Source organism: Colossoma macropomum, unplaced genomic scaffold (genome assembly GCF_904425465.1).
Source record: "Colossoma macropomum unplaced genomic scaffold, Colossoma_macropomum, whole genome shotgun sequence".
NCBI lineage: Eukaryota > Metazoa > Chordata > Actinopteri > Characiformes > Serrasalmidae > Colossoma > Colossoma macropomum.
This window is the reverse complement of record NW_023494792.1, coordinates 23,032,452-23,051,711: the sequence shown is the minus strand read 5'-3', so window position 1 is coordinate 23,051,711 and position 19,260 is coordinate 23,032,452. Positions and strand designations below refer to the sequence as shown.

General features: G+C 43.3%; 1 protein-coding gene across 3 annotated transcripts in view; it reads right to left on the bottom strand.

Annotated features, from left to right (window-relative positions):
* peak1 (pseudopodium-enriched atypical kinase 1) overlaps nt 1-19,260 on the bottom strand; it is a 103,158-nt gene that overhangs the window by 7,456 nt on the left and 76,442 nt on the right. For all 3 annotated transcript variants that reach the window (XM_036576589.1, XM_036576591.1, XM_036576590.1), the window contains 3 exons: nt 14,369-17,914; nt 8,123-8,364; nt 773-1,241 (listed from right to left, as the gene is read on the bottom strand). In XM_036576589.1, the coding sequence (XP_036432482.1) occupies nt 773-1,241; nt 8,123-8,364; nt 14,369-17,784 (4,127 nt within the window). In that variant the 5' untranslated portion in view covers nt 17,785-17,914. The remainder of the gene's footprint in view (nt 1-772; nt 1,242-8,122; nt 8,365-14,368; nt 17,915-19,260) is intronic.

The window sequence follows — 19,260 nt, the reverse complement described above, 5'->3', positions numbered from 1 at the left end:
CTTACAGTGGTGGACTCCTTTACAAAAAGGTTTATAAGAAATGGTTACAAATACATTTCCTGATGCCTGAGACATCGTTTTATGATACCTGTACGATAAGGTTTTGGCCCAAAGTAAATTTTTAAAATATATTAATTGCATAAATAGTCCCCAGAAAAATGTATTTTTAGGGGGCCTTCACAATCTTCTCCCATTATCAAAATTACATATAAAGCACGTTTTTACTGATTGTTTTGATTAGTAAATACAATGGCTAAATTTGTAGACAGCTAACTTCTATCACCTTCAGTGTAGAGACTGAATCTGAGCTGGTTTGAAGTTTCACATCAAAGCATTCTCAATCTCTGTTTACATTGCAATGATTCAATTATGTAGAATCTTTTGAAGAACCACTGGAATTCCCCTTTAGGTAGAGCTATATGGAAATATTCCAAAAAAAACAGACAAATATGTACACTGTGTGACATTTTGTGGGGCTCCAAGTTTTAGAATTATTTAGATTTTAGAATTATTGTGTTTTCAGTTTCCATTTACTATTCAAAACCAATTGAAAAGATTTTGTTGATACAATGTTCCAATGCACATTTAAACATGTGGATTTCATTTATTTATTCACCTTTTTTTTATCCAAATTTTCTCCTCATATTTAGGCATTAACATTTGCACCCGCTAGCTAGGTACCCCCTAATCACACAGTTTTACCAGCACTAGGAGGGTGAAGGCTAGCACACGCGTCCTCTGAATCACGTGTAACCAGCCACTGCATCCCTACCTGCCAGATGAGCGCCCTCTGGCTGTCAAGCTCTCTGTGCTGCGGCAGCCCCTGCGCTCGCCGGCCCTCCTCTCCCGGCCCTGTGCTGAGCCGCTGTTGGTAAGACACGACAGACTCCGCCCCCCTGCAGGTCGCTCCAGAGAGTCTCCGGACTCATCAAGCTGCCGGGCGTCGGAGCTGAGGGAGGAGCTCTGACTGGCTGTCTCCCAGGTGGAGTCTAGGTCGTACAGCGGATTGGCTACACTCAAGCTGGTGCCGCCTGGCTTGGCCTCACCACGCGGCCGCGGAGCTGCAGACTCTCTGGACAGAGATGGCTCCGTATGGGCTCGGGGAACGGCCTTCTTAGGTAGAGGAGGAGGAGTGGCTTTAGAGCCAGGATCAGAACCCTCAGGCTCAGAGTGCAGAGTGTCGTCAGAGGCTTTAGGGTGCCTGGGATGTTTCAGGGGAATCATACTGGCCCTGGACTGACCTAAAGTGAGAGAGAGAGAGAAAGAGAGAGAAAGAGGGAGGGGAAAAAAGAATGAGAAGAAGTGTGAGAAAAGCGGGTCAAAGACAGACAGACAGACAAAGAAGGGAGGAGAGATGGAAAGGGAGAGAGAGACCATGAGTGAATTCAAACACTTGTTAAAGTTTGTTCCAATTTCACGCTAAGAAACAGTTCATAAACACAAACATCAAAAACATCAATAGAATTTCAGAAATAGTGCAGCAGCCCACCACGGAACAGAGTCCAGCATAGTCCATGAAAACAAGACATCTGATTGTTGTATCTGTGCCCTACAGCTCTATCAATAAAACATTTAGGCATAGTTGTGAAGCGTCTTGCTGAGCCTCAGATGTCCAGAGCTCAGTTTATATGGGTAAAACTAACAGGAATGCCAATAGAGCAAGCACTGAATTGATTTCCATTAACATTTCTCCTTCTGTCTGTCTCTCTCCACCTCGCCCCCTCTTTCTCTCTCTCTGGGATTGAGTTTGAGGGCTTTAGTTAACTCTGCCCTGATTCTGTGGCCTGCTGGGAATGGACTGAAGCGGAGCTTTTGCAGAGCAGAGAGAAAGACAAACAGCAGCACTAGCACACAGCAGGAGTGTTAGGAAAATACAGCATTGTGCTGTTTTGTATTTCTTTAAACTCATGATTCTTCAGACATTTTCACAGCTGAAGCTTCTCAGGAAGAGACAGTAGAGTGAAAAAAAGTGGTCAATAATAGTTACTGTTCATACTGCGCTTCATTTTGAAAACCTATTGAACTATGAAAATGACAGCCCACTCTCTTCTGCACCTGTAGCATGACACATCTGTACCTCTATGTCCTATTTGAGTCTCTGCAGGTCACATATGCTCCAAGCACTACCACAAACTCAGACCTGCATGGTCCTCGTATAACAAAATAAGGAAAAATGGAGAAATCCTTAGAACAGAGTGCCATCAATGAACAGCCGTTCTGTAATCTGCTTTAATCCATCTGAGGGAGGCATAATCTCCACTCTAATCTCAATCTGCAGCTGCCTCAGATGCTCTTATGACTTAGACGAACCCCCCTTTTAAGTGACGAAAATGATTTCATCCAAGTAGTCCAAGGATTTGTGGCTAACGTGCCAGAAGAGCTAGGTTTAAAGCGAAAGGTCAGTAAAACATAAAATGTACACATTGTTCCCTTTACTCCAAATGTAGCCAAGTTTACTTTTTTTAGTTTCCTTTTAAAGTTTTGCACGGGAAACTCTACTCAAACAACAAATTAGGATCATGTAAACGGACTCAGATTGTGTCGAGTTGTTAAGTAATCTCAAGTAGACTTGTTTATGTGCTTTCTTATACTGTATGAGGCTGCTGACAGCTCGCATTAATGTGTTTCATATCTGGATAGCATCTGGATATGGACTTTGGCCAGATTACATTTACACTTACTCACTGAATGAGAGATGAGATCCGTGTGAGGCCTGTTCCGCGTATACTACCTCTATGTGACATGAACGCTAGTATTCCATTTGATAATGGCCTGAACTGAAGACTTTTTTTTATCTTTTTTGTCATCTTCCCCAGTTTTCTCCTCTATTTAGTTGTGTCTCCTTCCAACCGCTGGCTATGTCTCCCCCATTGTCATTATTCTACTAGCGCTAGGAGGGTGAAACGGTGAAGGTTAGCATACGCCTCTCCATCTTTTTAAACTCCCGCTAACGCAATGTCATTGGAACATGCTTGAAGAAGAATGCTAACTACCAGTTTTGTTATGTCAGCTAACCCTCATCGTCTTTTTTGTAAATGTCTGCGGCTCCTGAGACGTGTCTCGCACAGTCTGTGTGAACGCTCTGACCTGTTAACGCGAGTGTGGCAATGAAAAGCAAGACATTTTGTGTTGCTTGCGCCACGGAGAGGTAGCATGTGCGAAACAGGCCTGAGTCTCAATCTGTCAGGCCAGATAGTGCAGCTCAAATAAACTCATATCTCCACAGTGAGCTCTGTTACTTCTTCCCTCAGTTTTGATTTCAGCACGAGGAGCATGCTGAGCACCACCAAGGTCACAAGCAGAGTTCATCTCATGCTAACTAAGAGCTGCAGAAATGTGTGAGTGTGAATATTAACGATGCCCTTAATTATCGTCTAAACGAATGAGAGATTAGTGAAAGTGGAGCTGGTGGACCTTAACAGAGTCAGTTTAAAGATGCAGCACAAAGGAAATCAAAACAGAGGAGAAACTGAGAGGTAAACAAGGCAGGGAAGTGAGTGAGAGAGGGGAAACAGACTGAATATACGGACCCCGGCTGGTTCATTATGGCAGGAGTAAGTTCATAGTACACCTGCAGCATGAGCTTTGAGTGTGGTGGGTAGAATTTACCATAATTTATAGAAGGCTTCAAGTTTGAACTACCAAGCCCTTATAGAAAGAAGTGTAGATCATCAACTAAAGAATATTCTTCAACTGAGTATTTAAAAATAGAAGAGTCTGAGTGAGAAAACATAGCACTAACCCTGCACTCCAACCCTGACCTGTGACTAATGCATAGAAATGGCACTGCAGTCTTACAGACAGCCAGAGGCTCAGTAAACACTTCAGCAGTGTGAGCCGAGGGCCAAAGCCTCATGGGAAAATGTGCCAAAGCCTCAAATTTCCCCACACCCTCCTGCCAATGCAATTAATTACTTTTTGATTCAAATCTTTTGCTGGCATCTTCTACTGCTGATACTCCCTTCCCATTATTTTAAGCCACATACATTTTAAAAGTGACTTCTTTACAAGAAGTTTACACTTTATGTTAATTATAAAAATAACTCAAATAAATAATTTGTTTTAGATACGCTTGAGAGCTCAAAGAAACTTTCTTAATGAAGATGCAGTGAGGGTTTCTGATTCCATTATTTGCAAATGATGAGAATGCCAACATGGATCTCTAAAACTTTCTTTAAGTTGAGAACTTATACTGCCTCTCTTCAAGCTTTACAGCAAATCAGTGAATTTCAATCATAGAAAGTATGAACTTTGAACTAGAAATAATCATCTTGGCTCACTGTATCTCTCTGGTGAGCAACAGATATCAGTGGAACCATTTTCTTCAAAACCATTAAAATGTGCTACAGTCTTGGCCTCCAAAAAGTGTGTTGCAGTGATTTCTGAACGGCTAGTATTGTCTTTAAATTTTGTTTCATCTTTATGATTGTGAAAGGATATGGCCTGTAGACAAAACTTTATAGATCACACTAAAATGACCAAAGCTATGATGTCATTAATTTTAGTCTAGTTGTTGTCATTAAATGACAATTTATGATGCTCTTATACAGTTACACTCCCACAAAAAGCTGCAACACACATAAATTCTCCCTCTGATAATCCTTACCTACAGGGATCACTCATGGGCAAATGTATGCCACATGAATCTATGGACAAACTACTATTCCAAACACTGACTGATGGACTCAAATTGCCTTGAGTGAAAAAACAATACAGCAATAGCACAGCATAGAGAAAAGAAAGGAGGAGAGATCTGAAGAGAAAGAGCTTTAGAGAACTGTAGAGAAGAGAACTAAAGAGAACTGAGGAGAGGAGAAGAGTAGAAAGAAGAGAACTGATGAGAAGAGTGGAGAAGAGAACTGACGACAACAGACCTGAAGAGTAGCTAAGAGAGAACTGAAGAGAATGAAAGAGAAAGAGTAGAGCAGAAGAAGAGAACTAAAGAGCAGAAGAAGAGAAGAGAAGAGAAGAGAAGAGAAAGACCTACCTCCTCTGTGCCACCCTCTCAGTCCAGAGTTCAGAGAGAAGCTAGCCTAGGGAACACGCACACACTCCCCCAGTAGAGAGAGAGGGAGAGAGTGCGAGAGAGAGAGAGAGTGCGAGAGAGAGAGAGAGAGAGAGAGAGAGAGAGAGAGAGAGAGAGAGAGAGAGAGAGAGAGAGAGTCCTGCTCTGTTCAAGCTATATCTGAGACTGAGTCAGTCAGCTGCTCTCCCTCCCCACACTGTGTGTCTGTGTGTATGAGAGTTAGAGAGCAAGCATGTGCTTGCATGCATGATGCCAAGTACAAAGGAATAACTCTTTTGTACAGCCATGCAACGTCTACTCAACGTCTACACTAACCTACTCAAAAACTAAAGAGTGAACAGGGAATAGAGGAGTCTGACAGTGCCAGGATCTGCTAAAGCAGCTGGAGAAATCATCCTGTCTGATCCACAGCTACACGCTTTAGTCGCCAGCTTTAACCCCTCACCTGCTCTCCTCTCCTTACCACAGCAGGCACATACACCCAGTAGTGTGCATGCGTATGTGACGTGTTAGAGAGAGAAAGGCTAACCCTCTCCAGCTGCTGTTTAGACATGTTCAACAGGCCCAACTCAGACAGGAATTAAAGCTTTTCCCCTCTCTGTATCTGATGTTGAGATGGAGCCAAATAAACTCCTCAGTTTCAGTAAAGCATGTTCCAGTGCTGCCACTATTACTCATCAGCAGCCAGCAGGGCCGAGTCTGCAGCTGGGAAAGTCAATAAATGATAGAATAATGGCTTGTTGGCTCTGGCTCATAGCAGATAAACAGCATTTGTTAAGAAATTCTTCGGAACTTACTTAAGAGAGATCACAGTCTTCATAGATGGTAACATTAGTTCTCTCATGTCCATTAAGTTTTAGACGACAATTAACTGCCATACAAATAATTATGATTAACAATTCGTCCTTTTTATTTTGAAAGACAGTTAAATTGTATTGTGCAAACCTAAAAAGCCAAATTAGCTGAGCAGCTGTCTTGCTTTGTAGCTGTTCATACTTAATAGCTCCCAGCAGACAAGAGACACAATTCGAGCTCAGTTAAACAAACAATACTCACTGCTGTCCTCTCAAAGTCATAAGTTAAAACTTGTGTTGTTTAAGACTCATGATGTCCAAAAAAAAAGCGCTTTCCTGCTCATTTACATGTATTTGCCTTAATCCTACTGACAAAAACACACCCAAGTGATATTCTGTTTGTTGACAAACATATGATTCATGTCAGCTCAAACAATTACGAGTCCGAGTCAAGTCTCGAGTCTCTGGGTGTGAATCTGAGACCTAGTGTAACAGCTAATCTGGCTGAAGTTTTAGCAAGTTTTAGAGGAACCTGATCTGTAACCTACTAAAACTTCAGTTAGATATAAACTACCAAACTACTAAACAACTAAAGCTAAATCAGATACTGCTGGTTTTACATCCTCCCTTTCAACCCTGCATTTAGTCCTTGTGTTCTGACCTTGAGACAAAAGGTTTTTCTATAATGAAAAGCTCATCATTTGAAGCTGTATCGAACCTGATACCACTGTGGGCTGCAAAGACGACAACACAGTAATTAAGTCTATTTTTAAGTTTATTTTTTCTGATTTCTCCTTCCAGGCTGTGGTCGGACAAATCAAGGGAGCTTTTCCCATAACTAGCCCCAGGGCCTGAGTAAGTTTACCTTTTGCTGCTGCTCAGGGATAATAACCACATCTACCACGTTTCCTATTCCAAAAGAGTGAGTTGGAATGTTGGTGAAGTGTTTCACTTTACTGCAGATAGTTAACGTGTCAATGAGTGACTATAGTTGCCAAAGTAATAAGATAAATTCACTGCAATACCCATAATGCAATGCACTGAACCCTCAACACTGTGCATGACCAAAGTAGAACTGCAAAGGCACAATCATACACGTAAGATTGGAAACAAAAGGTTTTATTCGTTTCCAGTCTTAACATTGGCAGCACTAAATTAACCAGTTTTGTTTGTGCTTTTTTTTTTAATTACATAAGTCTTAAGTCTTGAGTCTGAGTCAAGTCGTGAATCAAAGTCCACATCCACGTTGACATGCGACTCACGTGCAAGTCCCCATTTCTTGTGATAGGCTTTGGCAACATATCACTTAAAGAATGACGGCTAGAAATTCACCTTGTGTATGCTTTACAAACTAAAACCATGACAGTGGCTACTTATTAATCCTAACACAGTCTGCAGTATCTAAAAACAGTGTATGAAAGCTCTCAATACACTAAAACTGTAAGTAATTATTTAAACTTCAATATCTTCAAGCACTTCAAGCAACAAAATATACAATCTTCAAGTACTCAAAATGTGGCAGTATCATTAAACTAAATGCCTTTTAGCATCATTTAGTTAACACAAGTTGAACTTTTCAGGAGATGAAGATCAGAATGAGTTCTGCTAGCGGACTGGTATCCAGTCACAGCACACAGCTCCTTACTACTCAGCTAATATTCTTCTTAATCCTATTCTCTGGGTAAACTAGAAAGCAAATGTCTCCTATACGACACCCTGAGAAAGTGCAGAAAAGCTTTATTCTCAGCTTAACGAAATGACAGAAAAAGTGATTTTCCATTGTGACCACCGCACAGTTTAATAAATCACTGGAACACAAATAACGCTTAGAAGAACCACACACATGCAAGCTCTTACACAAATTTATGCACCATGCACACGAGTGTCCTTTCTAAACTGTTGACATGTCATATGCATGGTGGACTGTATCTTACGAAGAGACTAGATCTTTGGTGCTGAGGACCCATATTCATATACTGTTCTATTCTAAACAGTATATGGATATGACATATACTAAACAGTGTTTCAGCCTGAACACACCTCACACTGTCAGGCGCACCTGGAACTTTTTGTAGTATTTTGTAGAAAGCACAGAATTCTGGCAAAACACTGCCCTTTTCTGTTGTAGCAGCGAGCTAGCAGAGCCAACCAAATCTATTCAGAGCTAATCAAATCCCCACCATCAGGAGCCACTGGCTTTCTTCCAGACGACGTATTCAGTGACAGATGTCCAGACCCCCAGAAATAAAACGTGTCTGTGTTTATGTATGATTACAGGAGGCTTAACGTGTGCAGTACTTACCCAGGTTGGTGTAGGTGGCGCTGCAGGAGCTGGAAGCAGGTGAATGTGAGTGAGAGTGAGTATGTGTGCCCTCGTCCTCCTCTGGCTCCCCCAGGCTGGCGCTGCCCTCGCTGGGTGAGAGGGGACGAGTGGCGGGCCGAGTGGAGGGGCTGGCCGCCTCACACACAGGCGACAGCTCCAGCTTGGCGGGCAGAGAGGTGGCAGCGGGCATATCCGTGTCTGGACCCTCAGCTGGCATCTGACTACAGGAGACAAACACAGAGACAGTGTAAACTCGGGGTTATTCATTTTCAACAGGATCCTGAAGGCTTTTTTATTATTGCTGAGAGCTAACCGCTTGATTTGGCAGTAGCCTTTCTCCATGTCTATGCTAATCTAAGGACTCTGTTTTTTCTGAAGGGATGTTTGCAATAAAACTGTACAAATTTGTGATGATAAAAACAAGGGACAAATAAATAAGAAACTAAGGCTCAATCCCATTTCACCCCTTGCCCCTACCACATAGCCCTTTCCCCTCCGCCTAGGAGTAGGGTGTCCTGATTTTTGTTGAGAAAGATAGGGTAGGGTGAAGTGTTACGGCTCCAAGGATTTTCAGAGGCACACTCCGGATGGAGTGTTAACGCAAGCGACCAAAGACACCCATAAATGTATTTTCTCTGTTAAAAAATGATGATAACCATAGTATGATCGTGTTCCTTTTCTTCAAAACAACCATAATAAAAATTGCTAGTAGTATGCTGATGTCTTGTTAGCTAGCTAGCTAAATTTCCTGTTTCCTGTTAAATGGTGCAGCAGTTCTGAAGCCTGAGGTGCCAGAATGTAACCATTTAAGGCGGAATGGGAAAATTTATACAAGAAGCTGGCAAATAGCTGAATTCAGCTTCATATCACAGAAGAATTAGGGGTGAGCGATAATAAATAATTGTAGCATATGATGCGCTAAATCTAAGTAAGGCCCAGCAGAGAGGTTGCTGAACTTTACCCTCCTCTGCTGTCACTGCAGGCTGGCAGGGTTGCCTACAGAGCAACGCAAGTAGCCTGTTAATAAAGTAATGTTCTTTTTTATTTAAGGGTTGTCCAATTTTATAGGGCAAGATTTCAACCACTACCCCTTGTAGCGTACTTGAAAACAAGGAGCAGGAGCAAAAATAAGAAAAGGGATTGGGCCTAAGTGGGCTTCTGAGAGATGAGAACCTACAGAAATATACTATATAAGTAAAGAAACTACTTGTACACAGGAAAAGCACCATACTTCTACCGTCAAATATCAGGAAAGATATCAGGAAAGATGAGGAACAACAGTAAAATAAAGTGCTAGCAAACTTATTTTATAATAAGTTTTATAATAAGGCTTTTATTTTGAACAATATAATTACCACAATACTTCCTCATTGCCAAAAAAACTGGGATTATCAACTACACCCCGTGCCCCACCGCAAAACCACACATTAGCATGACATTTACAATAACTATGAAAGCACTAATACAATTTACATGCTTAATATGGAAATAACGCTGATGTAATAATGGTGATGGGACCAAATTGCAAAGGTTGGGTGAATTTGTGACTGCTGATTCCTGGAGGAACTTTTTACAGACAATATCAAATAATGATTTGGAAAAAAATCAATTTCGTTTTTAATGTTAATCAAATACAAAGTAAGTGTGCATTAACATTTGCAGAAAAATGTTATTCTAGTAGTCTGCTGTAGAGGCTGTGTTTACTTATAACAAAATACAACAAAATATGTAATTTCGCCAGGGGTACCTAAACATTTGCACAGAAGTGTACATTAAAAAGGTTGCAGTAATGCTTTACTTCTTATTTAAAGTCAACTCAACAGGATTTTTTTTAACCTTATAAACCCTGAAGGTCCATATGAAGACTCACATTTCAGTTACTAACTCTCTTAGCTTGCATATTAGTTTCATAGTAGTTACTAATTAATAAGCCTTAAGATTAATAATCAAATAATAAGCCTAGGGTTCAGGAGGTTAACAGTTGTTACTTAATGTTTATTTTGCGCTTTATTGCAGATGAACAGGAAACAGGCAGAGTGCACTAAAATACATCCACACTGACTTCCGACTGATGAGAAGCAGTTGCTCATGCTACTGAGGTCTTCTCTCGCATTTAATTCCAACGGTTACTGTCGTTGCACCACCATTTCAAGTGAGGGCAAAAAAATGCAGAGGGCTGCTTTTAATGCTAATTAATGCAGTATACAGCCAACTGAAAGCGTATCTGTTATGTTTATTTATATACCAAGCTCAGCTGATCATGCTGAAAAAGTAGTCTTGTGGTCCAACTGAATTTTGTTTCATCAGGATGTGGCTTTGTTGCATCTTTTTACTTGACGTCAGAGATGTGGCCGAAACAGTGGCCGAAAGTGTGAGCATTGGCAACCCTAGCTGGCTAGTGATTATTTCTTTCAAGTTCAAACTACACACTAACCTCAACTTTTTTTTAATCCAGGCCCCTTGAGGGTCCCCTTCACCTAGAGTCGCTGAATAGTCAGTCCCATTATCCCACCAGCTGAGATGCCCCTACTTGAATGGCATATGCTGACTAACTTACTACTGTACTCAGACTCTAGATGAAACGCTTGCAACACACATGCCGCCCCCCACACACACACACACATGTCTGTGTGTGTTTCTGTGCCAGAGCTGCATGTAAGTCTGATCTCCCTTTCAATAAATACCACATTTAAAAATCCTTTACATTTTTTCCCCCCATTCATCTGCATTTATTTCAAATCAAAACAAATGAGGGAAAAAAGACATAACATGACCTGTTGTTAAGTAAATCAAATGTACATGTAATTTAAAAAAGTCTAAAATTCTTGGGTCAAATTTTACATATTTTGTTGCTTTTGTAAGTGAAAATAAGTTAACATATCCTCTACAGAGAACACAGTTGTAGCAGTTGTCTGCTAATTTTAGTGCACAATTTTTACTGTTTGAGTTTAAAATACTGGAGAAAAAAAAAATGGTACAATAAAATGTGCCCTAACTTTTGCACAGGCTTTCAATTTATTATTTTTTTCTCCAATACATCAAATTAAGCAATGAAACAGTAATTGTGTATTAAATTGCAGACGTGAGAGAGAGAGAGAGAGAGAGAGAGAGAGAGAGAGAGAGAGAGAGAGAGAGAGAGAAATGTGTGAAGGCTTCAGGCACACTGTCACGGCTCTATTCTGAACAGACATGTTTTCTCCCCTCAGTGGCCTCTTAAGATGCCTAAAGTATGACGCCTCAGATTCTGGATCAGAAATGACTGCAGCAACTTCATTATGTATAACCCCAAATTGCATGCGCTGATTACTGAGTTTAGCCCAGAGAAAGAGGGCAGAGCTGCACTAATTAACTACTGTCGCTATTATTTATAGCTCCATATTCATATCATTATTTATTTTACTGCAAATATTCCAGGTCAGCACTGCTGATACAAATCAACAGCACAAACATGAGGTGACGCTATGGACAGAAAACCTGTGGTATCTAAATGTGTGTGTTGTTCCTGAGAGTGTGGGTTAAATGTTACTTTCAGGTCATGCTTTATTTGAGTAGCATGCTTTACCAGTCACAGTTTTAGCTCATCTCACTAGCATCAGTGAAACTGCAGGGTTCCCACCTCAGCAACAAGCACCAGCTAGTCAGGTACATGAACATGTAACATTTTTAAGGATTGTACTTTTTGGAGCACTTTCAAATGACAATATTTTTATTTCTACTCAAGCATATTTATAAAATTTATATTTATGAAATTCAACCTCTAGAGATCATAAACCTTTTTATTCACAGCTTCCAAACAGCATAAAATCAGTAAGCCACCACCCACAGTCTGAGCGCATCACTTAGTGAGTGCAATACAAATCTAAGCGCAACAGAATTACTGATATTAGCTGTCCAAAATCTATGGGCAAAACTGTACTATACTAGATTTCTCGTATTCTGGCCTTACACAGTCGCCTACCTCCAAAACTGTGGAAAAAGTGTATTTTATCTGTGTAAACTACATGTGTCAGGCTCCAGTCCTCATGGGTCAAAAACTCTGCAGACTTCAGCACACTGCCTCATTAAACACACCTCACTACTGCAGTGATCTAGCATAGACTCTATAATATGCTCCTCAAAAATAAAACACATCAGTTCCAAAACATTAGAAAAGTAAATCTGTCTCATTCAACTATATAAACACCTCAACTGTCTCATTACATAAGCATATCTGAATATTTCAGTCATAGTGACAAGACATTTAGAAAGGTAACTATTACCAACTTCTGCTCTCGGACTGACACTCATCAAAATAATCTCATGGTCAACAAACACATTCATTGAGTTCCTCATGGCCCAACAGAAGTAAAAATCAAAACATGTTTGAACCTGCAGTATGACACAGTCACAGTAATGGCTTCTTGACAGTTACACATCCTTTCAGACCCATAGCTGTGAGATACCCTCTCAAAATGGAAAGATGGACAGAAACACTGGTGGATTTTCCCATATCTGGAGGAAGCGTGGAGCTGATTTTCTTCTTCTTGTCAAAGATGAAAGCTTTAAGTACTTTAAGTTTATCTGATGGTGACAGTTTTGGTGGTCTATGACATCTTACATGGTTGTTAGGAGTCCCATTTTGTCTATAACATTCAATAATCTCCTGTTTTTTCACTTATTTTCCTTATTTTTTCCCTTTATATATGCAAGTAGATTATTTTGCATCTAATTTCATCAGAACTATCTCTTGAAAAATTAACTGTAATTGTGATTGTAAACTACATATATTGAGGTCTCTGGCTTGTGCACAGTTCTGTAATTCACATTGGTGTCTCGTGCCTTGTTTATTATCATTGTCAAAGCCATCTAATAAAAGAACTACATGTAGTCCTAAGAGCGTATGCTCATTTCTAAATTCCTTTGCAATATATTCCATTCCCACCTGGTATGAAAACAGATGGAAATGGAAACAAACAGCACACGAAAAACGCAAGGTGTGAGGCAGCTAACACTTACCTTTACCTTTACTATTAATAGTTTCCCACAAAGACCATTCAAGCACAAATAAAAAAGGTACTGCACTCCTTTCAATCTCAAACAATTTTAAAATGCTAGTGAAGATATGGTTTGATGACCTCACGCCTGAACAGCAGAAGCCAAACTGTCAGAACTTGTTCTAACAGCCTGAACCAATGAGCCTGTCCAATGAAGCGTTTAGTTCTCAGAAAGCACACAAACTCCTTACACACCCAGCTAAACCAACACTCGGTGCTAAACTTACCTGCTGTACTGGCTCACACAGCTGCCCATGGCTGGAAGCCCTCTCGCACTCAGGCCGAGAGATAAAAGTCCTCAGGTGATCTTATGCTATCTATCTACCTATCTCTCTCTCTTTCTCTCTCTCTCTCTCTCTCTCTCTCTCTCTCTGATATTCACCTGCGAGCACTACTGTGCAGGCTTCAGGTCACTCCCTCCACTTGTGTGCTCACTGATAAACAGGAAAGAGTGATTAACCCTATCCTCTGTCTGGGCAGACAGTGAGCAAATGAGGGCAAATATTAATTCTCAAAATGCAACTACCAAGACATGAAAAATGATGTAGCCAAAAGGAACTATCATTCAGTGGCATTTTTAAAGTACAGACAAAAAATCTTGTTATAAACCCTTAATATGGTTGCTCTGCTGTCCGTCTAAAAAGGGAAACGCTGTTCTTTGATTAAAGCCTACTTTACTAAAGTAGTTTACTACTGGGAGCCCTTCACCAATAGGAATTTTACCATACTTGTACTTGTGATTGTTATATACATGGCAAATAAACCCTGAACCTTTGTACCTTAATTGCGAAACACATGAGTCAAAGAGATTATTTATGACAAAATGAAAGGTGAGATAATCACATGACACAGAGGAAATGATAAGTAACTGGAATCACTGGATATGGATTCTGTATGTGACTTGTACACTACAAAAGTGTGGAGCAACACATAATGGGTAAACAAACACGGAGAACAATACGTAAACAAACCTACTCCCCAGAAATGACTCAGCACCCAAAAGCATATTAGGAAATAATGCAGTGATCAAAACGCCTTAGCCTACTTAGTACACTGCACATACTCCAGCGCTAACGACACAATCAACCAGAAAAAGCTGAACCAAGGTCACCAGGGAACTTCATGGGAATTTAATGGAAATTCAATGACGATAAAAGCTCAGAGAGAGAGAACAAGAGAAAGAGAGGCTTACCTCATGACTTTGCTGATAAGGAGGCTGGCTCTGCTCTTGGGGGCACCTGATTGGTTCAGATTGGTCGCTGTCGATGCATTACACTCCTCCACCCTGAGCTCCCCCTCCCCATCTCCTCCTGCCCCGCTGTCAGGCTTATAAGTGAATATGATGGTGGGTTTCTGGGTGGGATCATCCGTCTTTGACTCTGAGAACCAGTGCTGCCTCTGGATGGGGGGAGGAGGTAGCATGGTGATCACAGTCCCGTCCAAACCCACTAGCTTCCCTTTTTCCTTCTCTCTCTCTGCTTTCTCCTTCTGCTCGTCCTCGTCTTTCCGCCGGCGGAAGAAGCTCTTGAAGGAGATCCAGCGTTTGGGCTTGTTGCTGTCGGCTGAGCGCCTGCCCTCTGCCCCAGGGCTGACCTCCCCATCACTGGGCCTGGAGCCCGTTGGCCTGGTCCAATTGCTGAAGTGCCTCTGGAGCAGGTTGGTGGCATGATATGGGGAGGAGGTGGATCTAGGTGGGGGGAAGGGGGCACCGGGCTCGGGTCTGGGACTTGTGGGAGCTTCGGCTGCCGAGGCACTCTGAGACTTGGGGAGAAGCTTGGATGGTGTTTCTTTACGGGACTTTGACAGGCCACCGTCTTCAGGGCAGTGAAGGGACTTGGGTCTGCTGAGGGTTCCCTTAATGGCATCAGGGGGGAGAGAGTAAAGCTCCTCGGCACTACAGGTTTTACCTTGAGCGGTGGGCGACTCTGGTGGTGACTGTGGGGGTTGGATAGAGGCTACTATCTGAGAAAGCACCATGCTGGCCTTCTCTCTGTGCCCTGAACCACTGGTGGAGGAGGACTGGCACTCACTGCTGCCCACTGGCGGCTCACCGCTGGGGTTACGGCTGCGGCTGAGGTTGGCTGTGGCAGAGCTGCTCTTGGTCAGGCTGCCAGAGAGAGCGCTGGCAGCAGGGGTAACGTTGGCCCTGGGAGTGGAGAAAGTAACTGAGAAGTTGGTTGATACTACATTGGAGTCAGTAGTACTTTTAGCTTTGTCTTCATGAGGAGCCTCTACTACCCTTGTGGTGTCTCTCTCTTCCTCAGTAGTGGCTGAGGCAGGTTTTCTGGCACTGGGCATGTGTTCTGTTGGAGAGGGCTGTGTGCTCTCAGACGAGCCAATCTCTTCATATGTGTGGCTGGTCACACGGCTACCTGCTCCAGGCTTGCGCTGGGGCGGCTCCCCGCTCAGGCCTAGGAAGCTCTTATACACAGCCAGATTATCATATGCACTGGGGTTGATCACAATGGGCACTTTCACAGCATTCTTTGAACTGCGTGCATATGTAGGCTCATCTCTGATGATGATGGGGAATGGCGGCATGCCTGCATTATTGTAACTGTTGAACTTGATCTCAGACAAGTTGGGTGATTTGACAGGTACAGTGCGTGAGGAGGAAAGGCCGGCAACGGGGGAGGTGGGAGCCGATTTATGGTTGCTGTGTCTGGGAGGGAGTGATGGTCCAGATGTCCCCCCACTCAGCAATTCAACTTTAGGGATTTTCTGCCTAGGGCTGGTACTGGATGTCCACACCTCCTGGTAGCGGATGTTCCCAGGCTTCTTGGAGGAAGGACTGGGTGCAGCAGCAGTGCTAGGAGAGACCTGTACTGAAGGAGAGACAGGAGTGAATGGAGAGACTGGAGAGGTTGGAGATATTGCTACAGACTTAGGAGAAAGAGGTAATTTGGGTGATAAGGGGGATTTTGGGGAAAAGGGAGAGCCAGCAGAAAGGGGGACGTTTTTGGAGGCCCCAGGGTAAGGTGGTGGACCAAATGCAGGGTTCGGACTCTTGGGCTTGGCAGTGCTCTCAGAAGCTCGCTCTTCAGTGCTGGCCATAGAGGCAGACACATCCACGACAGTGTAAGGCTTACAGATGGGAGTCTTCTCTAAACTCACCACTCTGTAGGGCTTAGCCTGCTCCTCTGTAGGGCTGAAGCTGATTGTGATTGGCTGACCAGGGAGAGCCTGTGGAAGAGGCCCACCTTCTCTCTGACTGGTGTCTTGTTCTTGTAGTCGGATGGCCAGAACAGCTTTGTGAGTCTCAGTGGCTTTAGGTGAAGTCAGTGCCCGTCCCACTGGGTCTCCTTGGTGTGCGAGCTCCTTGCTGGCTGGAGCCAAGTGTAGTCCATTCCGTTGGCCACAGGGGGCACTGCTGCCACTGCTGGATGTACAGGAGTCGTCAGGGAGAGAAGAAGAGAATTCTGGTGAAGTGGTGGACTCTGAGTTGGACAGGAAGCCACTACCTTGAGGGTCACTGCCATACGAGAGCAGGCCAGGCGCTCCGTTGGAGTCCACAGAAGGATACCCATTCAAAATCTCATCGTAACTGTCATCGTAGTCGACTGCACAGATCCTCTGCAGTGAGCGGTTCCGCAGCGGGACAGTGTTCCATTTCTTACCAGCTGCGAAGGGAACGGGAGACAGGGTTGCAGCACGGAAATTAGCAAAGCGTGGCTGTCCTCGCATCCTAATCTCCATGGCCAAAAGCTCTTCATCACTCTCATCCCAGCTCTCATGCTCACCATCATCATCATCATCATCATCATCATCATCATCCCCCTCACTCAGCTCAGCCCCTTCCTCATCATCCTCTCCATCACTGGAGAATTCTGGGTAGCAGAAGCGCCCCCCTTCCGAGCTAATGATCTCAGCGCTGTCGCTGAGAGAGACATGTTTGGCCGCTCTGCCACTGCTATTGCTACCCAAGGCCAGGCAGCCGGCTGCAGGCAGGCCTCTCTCAAGCGAGCGCCTGTACGAGCAGCTGATACGGCCCAAAAAGTCATCTCTGCTAGAGCTTGGGCTCGGGCCCAGACCGGCTATCTCCTTCAGCACGTCTGTCAGGCCATTGTTGTTGTTACTGCTGCTGCTAGGTGGACAGAGAGAAGCATAGCCTTCTATCTCCCCCCCTTCTTCGTCTCCTTCATTGTTGTTTGGTCCTGCGGGCCTCTTTCGGTTCAGGCCGTTGTGACTCCAGACAGTGAAAGCAGAAACTTTCCCAGGCTCCACCCCTTCTGCTGGCATCTGTGGGTTCCCCTCTGCATCTAGCCCCACCCCTGAACATGGGAGCATCATGGTGGGCTTCACAGCGATGGTGGGCTTCTTTGCCACAGGAGGCCTGAACTGACCAGAGCGGGAGGAGCCTCCACTTCTCTGAGTGCCGCTAGTAATGTTAGTGTTAATGCTAGCCCCACCCACCACTGGAGAGTGACTATGCTGGTTAATGTTAGTCCTGCCCCCTGTAGGGGTTTGGCTGTGCTGGGCAGGGGCTTGTTCGTGGCGACCTTTCCGTGAATCCCCCTCAGCCAGGCGGTGCAGACTCTTGGGCTTGAAGCAGTTCTTGCATTCGCCAGGCTTCCACACGTGCTCGGTGAAGGTGTTGCAAGCCGACATGGCTGCAATCCTGACAGCAGCACACTCAGTGGACAGGAAAGTCCTCCATTACACTCATGGCTAGGAACACCACTGCTGCTTCCTACCAGGAGCCAGGGAACAATTCACTGCTGCTTAAGACACTGGCCACCTGAAAAACACCAAAAGAAAAAAGCTGCGGATGAGAAGCAAAACATGAAAATAGACATTGCTGTAACGGTATTTTACAAAAATATTACTTTTTTAAATCATTCACAAAAATACACACAAATATCTGAAAGCAATGACAATATATTTGAAAGACACAGTCTAGTATTAAACCTTGCATCAGCTCATGGTTTCCAGCAGGGGGAGCAGTGTTCTTCCTCTTAAGTAGGAGACTGCTCTACCTACAGTCTAACAATGCTTAGTCCAGTATATGTATATTTCGATGAGTCTCTAAGAGTAGGGCCAGAGGTCACTCACACAGATGTGCAAGTGTGTGCACCCACCCACACACACCAAGCATTTGGTCTGCTAAACATTTTCCACTCCATATTTAGCAGTCAGTTCAGACTAGTTGCAGGTAGTTATCAGCCACCTCATGACATGCCCAGACTCACACACAACCCAGCTTGTTTTCAGTAGAGAAACGGGTGAGATGGACAGAACACAGAGAACTAGTCCAAGTAAGAACACCAGGGAAAGAAAGAAGAAAGCTGCTGAATGTTTAAGTACACACTAATTCAGATGCTGCAAATTATTTGACTCAGTTTGTACTGTGCATCTTATTCTGTAACATGCAGATTAACAATCCTCATGACATTCAGTATATGGCTGTGCCTGCACACCAGTGACATAATTAGAATTTTATCACGAGGGGATCTGGTTACAGGTTGGGGGGGCAGCTAGCAAGTATTACAGCCCAGAGACAACTTTACTGCAGTCAGCTGAACTACTTGCTAGTGTAGGTAAGTAGCCTGTAAGAACTAGCAGTTCCACATCTTTTTGCTCAACCTATGGTGGCATGCAGCCATGTAAACGTCAAAAAACGTCTGTCAAAACATGTGCGAAGCTCAAACTTGATGGGTCTCTTGTTTATTCAAGGTAGAAAAAAGGCAAGAAGATGCAAGAACACCTTTGTACATTTCATTGGCACTGGAAAGGTCTAAACAATTAACAACCTGGGGGGCATGGGCTGGCTTGCAAGTGGAGAGGCAAACTTAAAAAAAAAAAAAAATTGTTCTTCAAGGGTTCTTTAGTAAAGGCAATGGTTCTATATAGAACCATGAACAAACAAAGAACCATTTGAATGCATAATTGGTTCTTTTCATGGTCAACTGGTTCTTCTCTCTGAGGGAAAACTAGTTGTAGATTGTAAAATGTAGCACCAAAAAAGGCTCCAATATTTTTACGAATCAAAAAAACCTATTTGAGTTCTATACAGAACTCTTTTTGCAAAGAGTGTAGGCCCCCAAGGGCACCCTGTAGCTACTTCCCTGGTGCACACACACATAA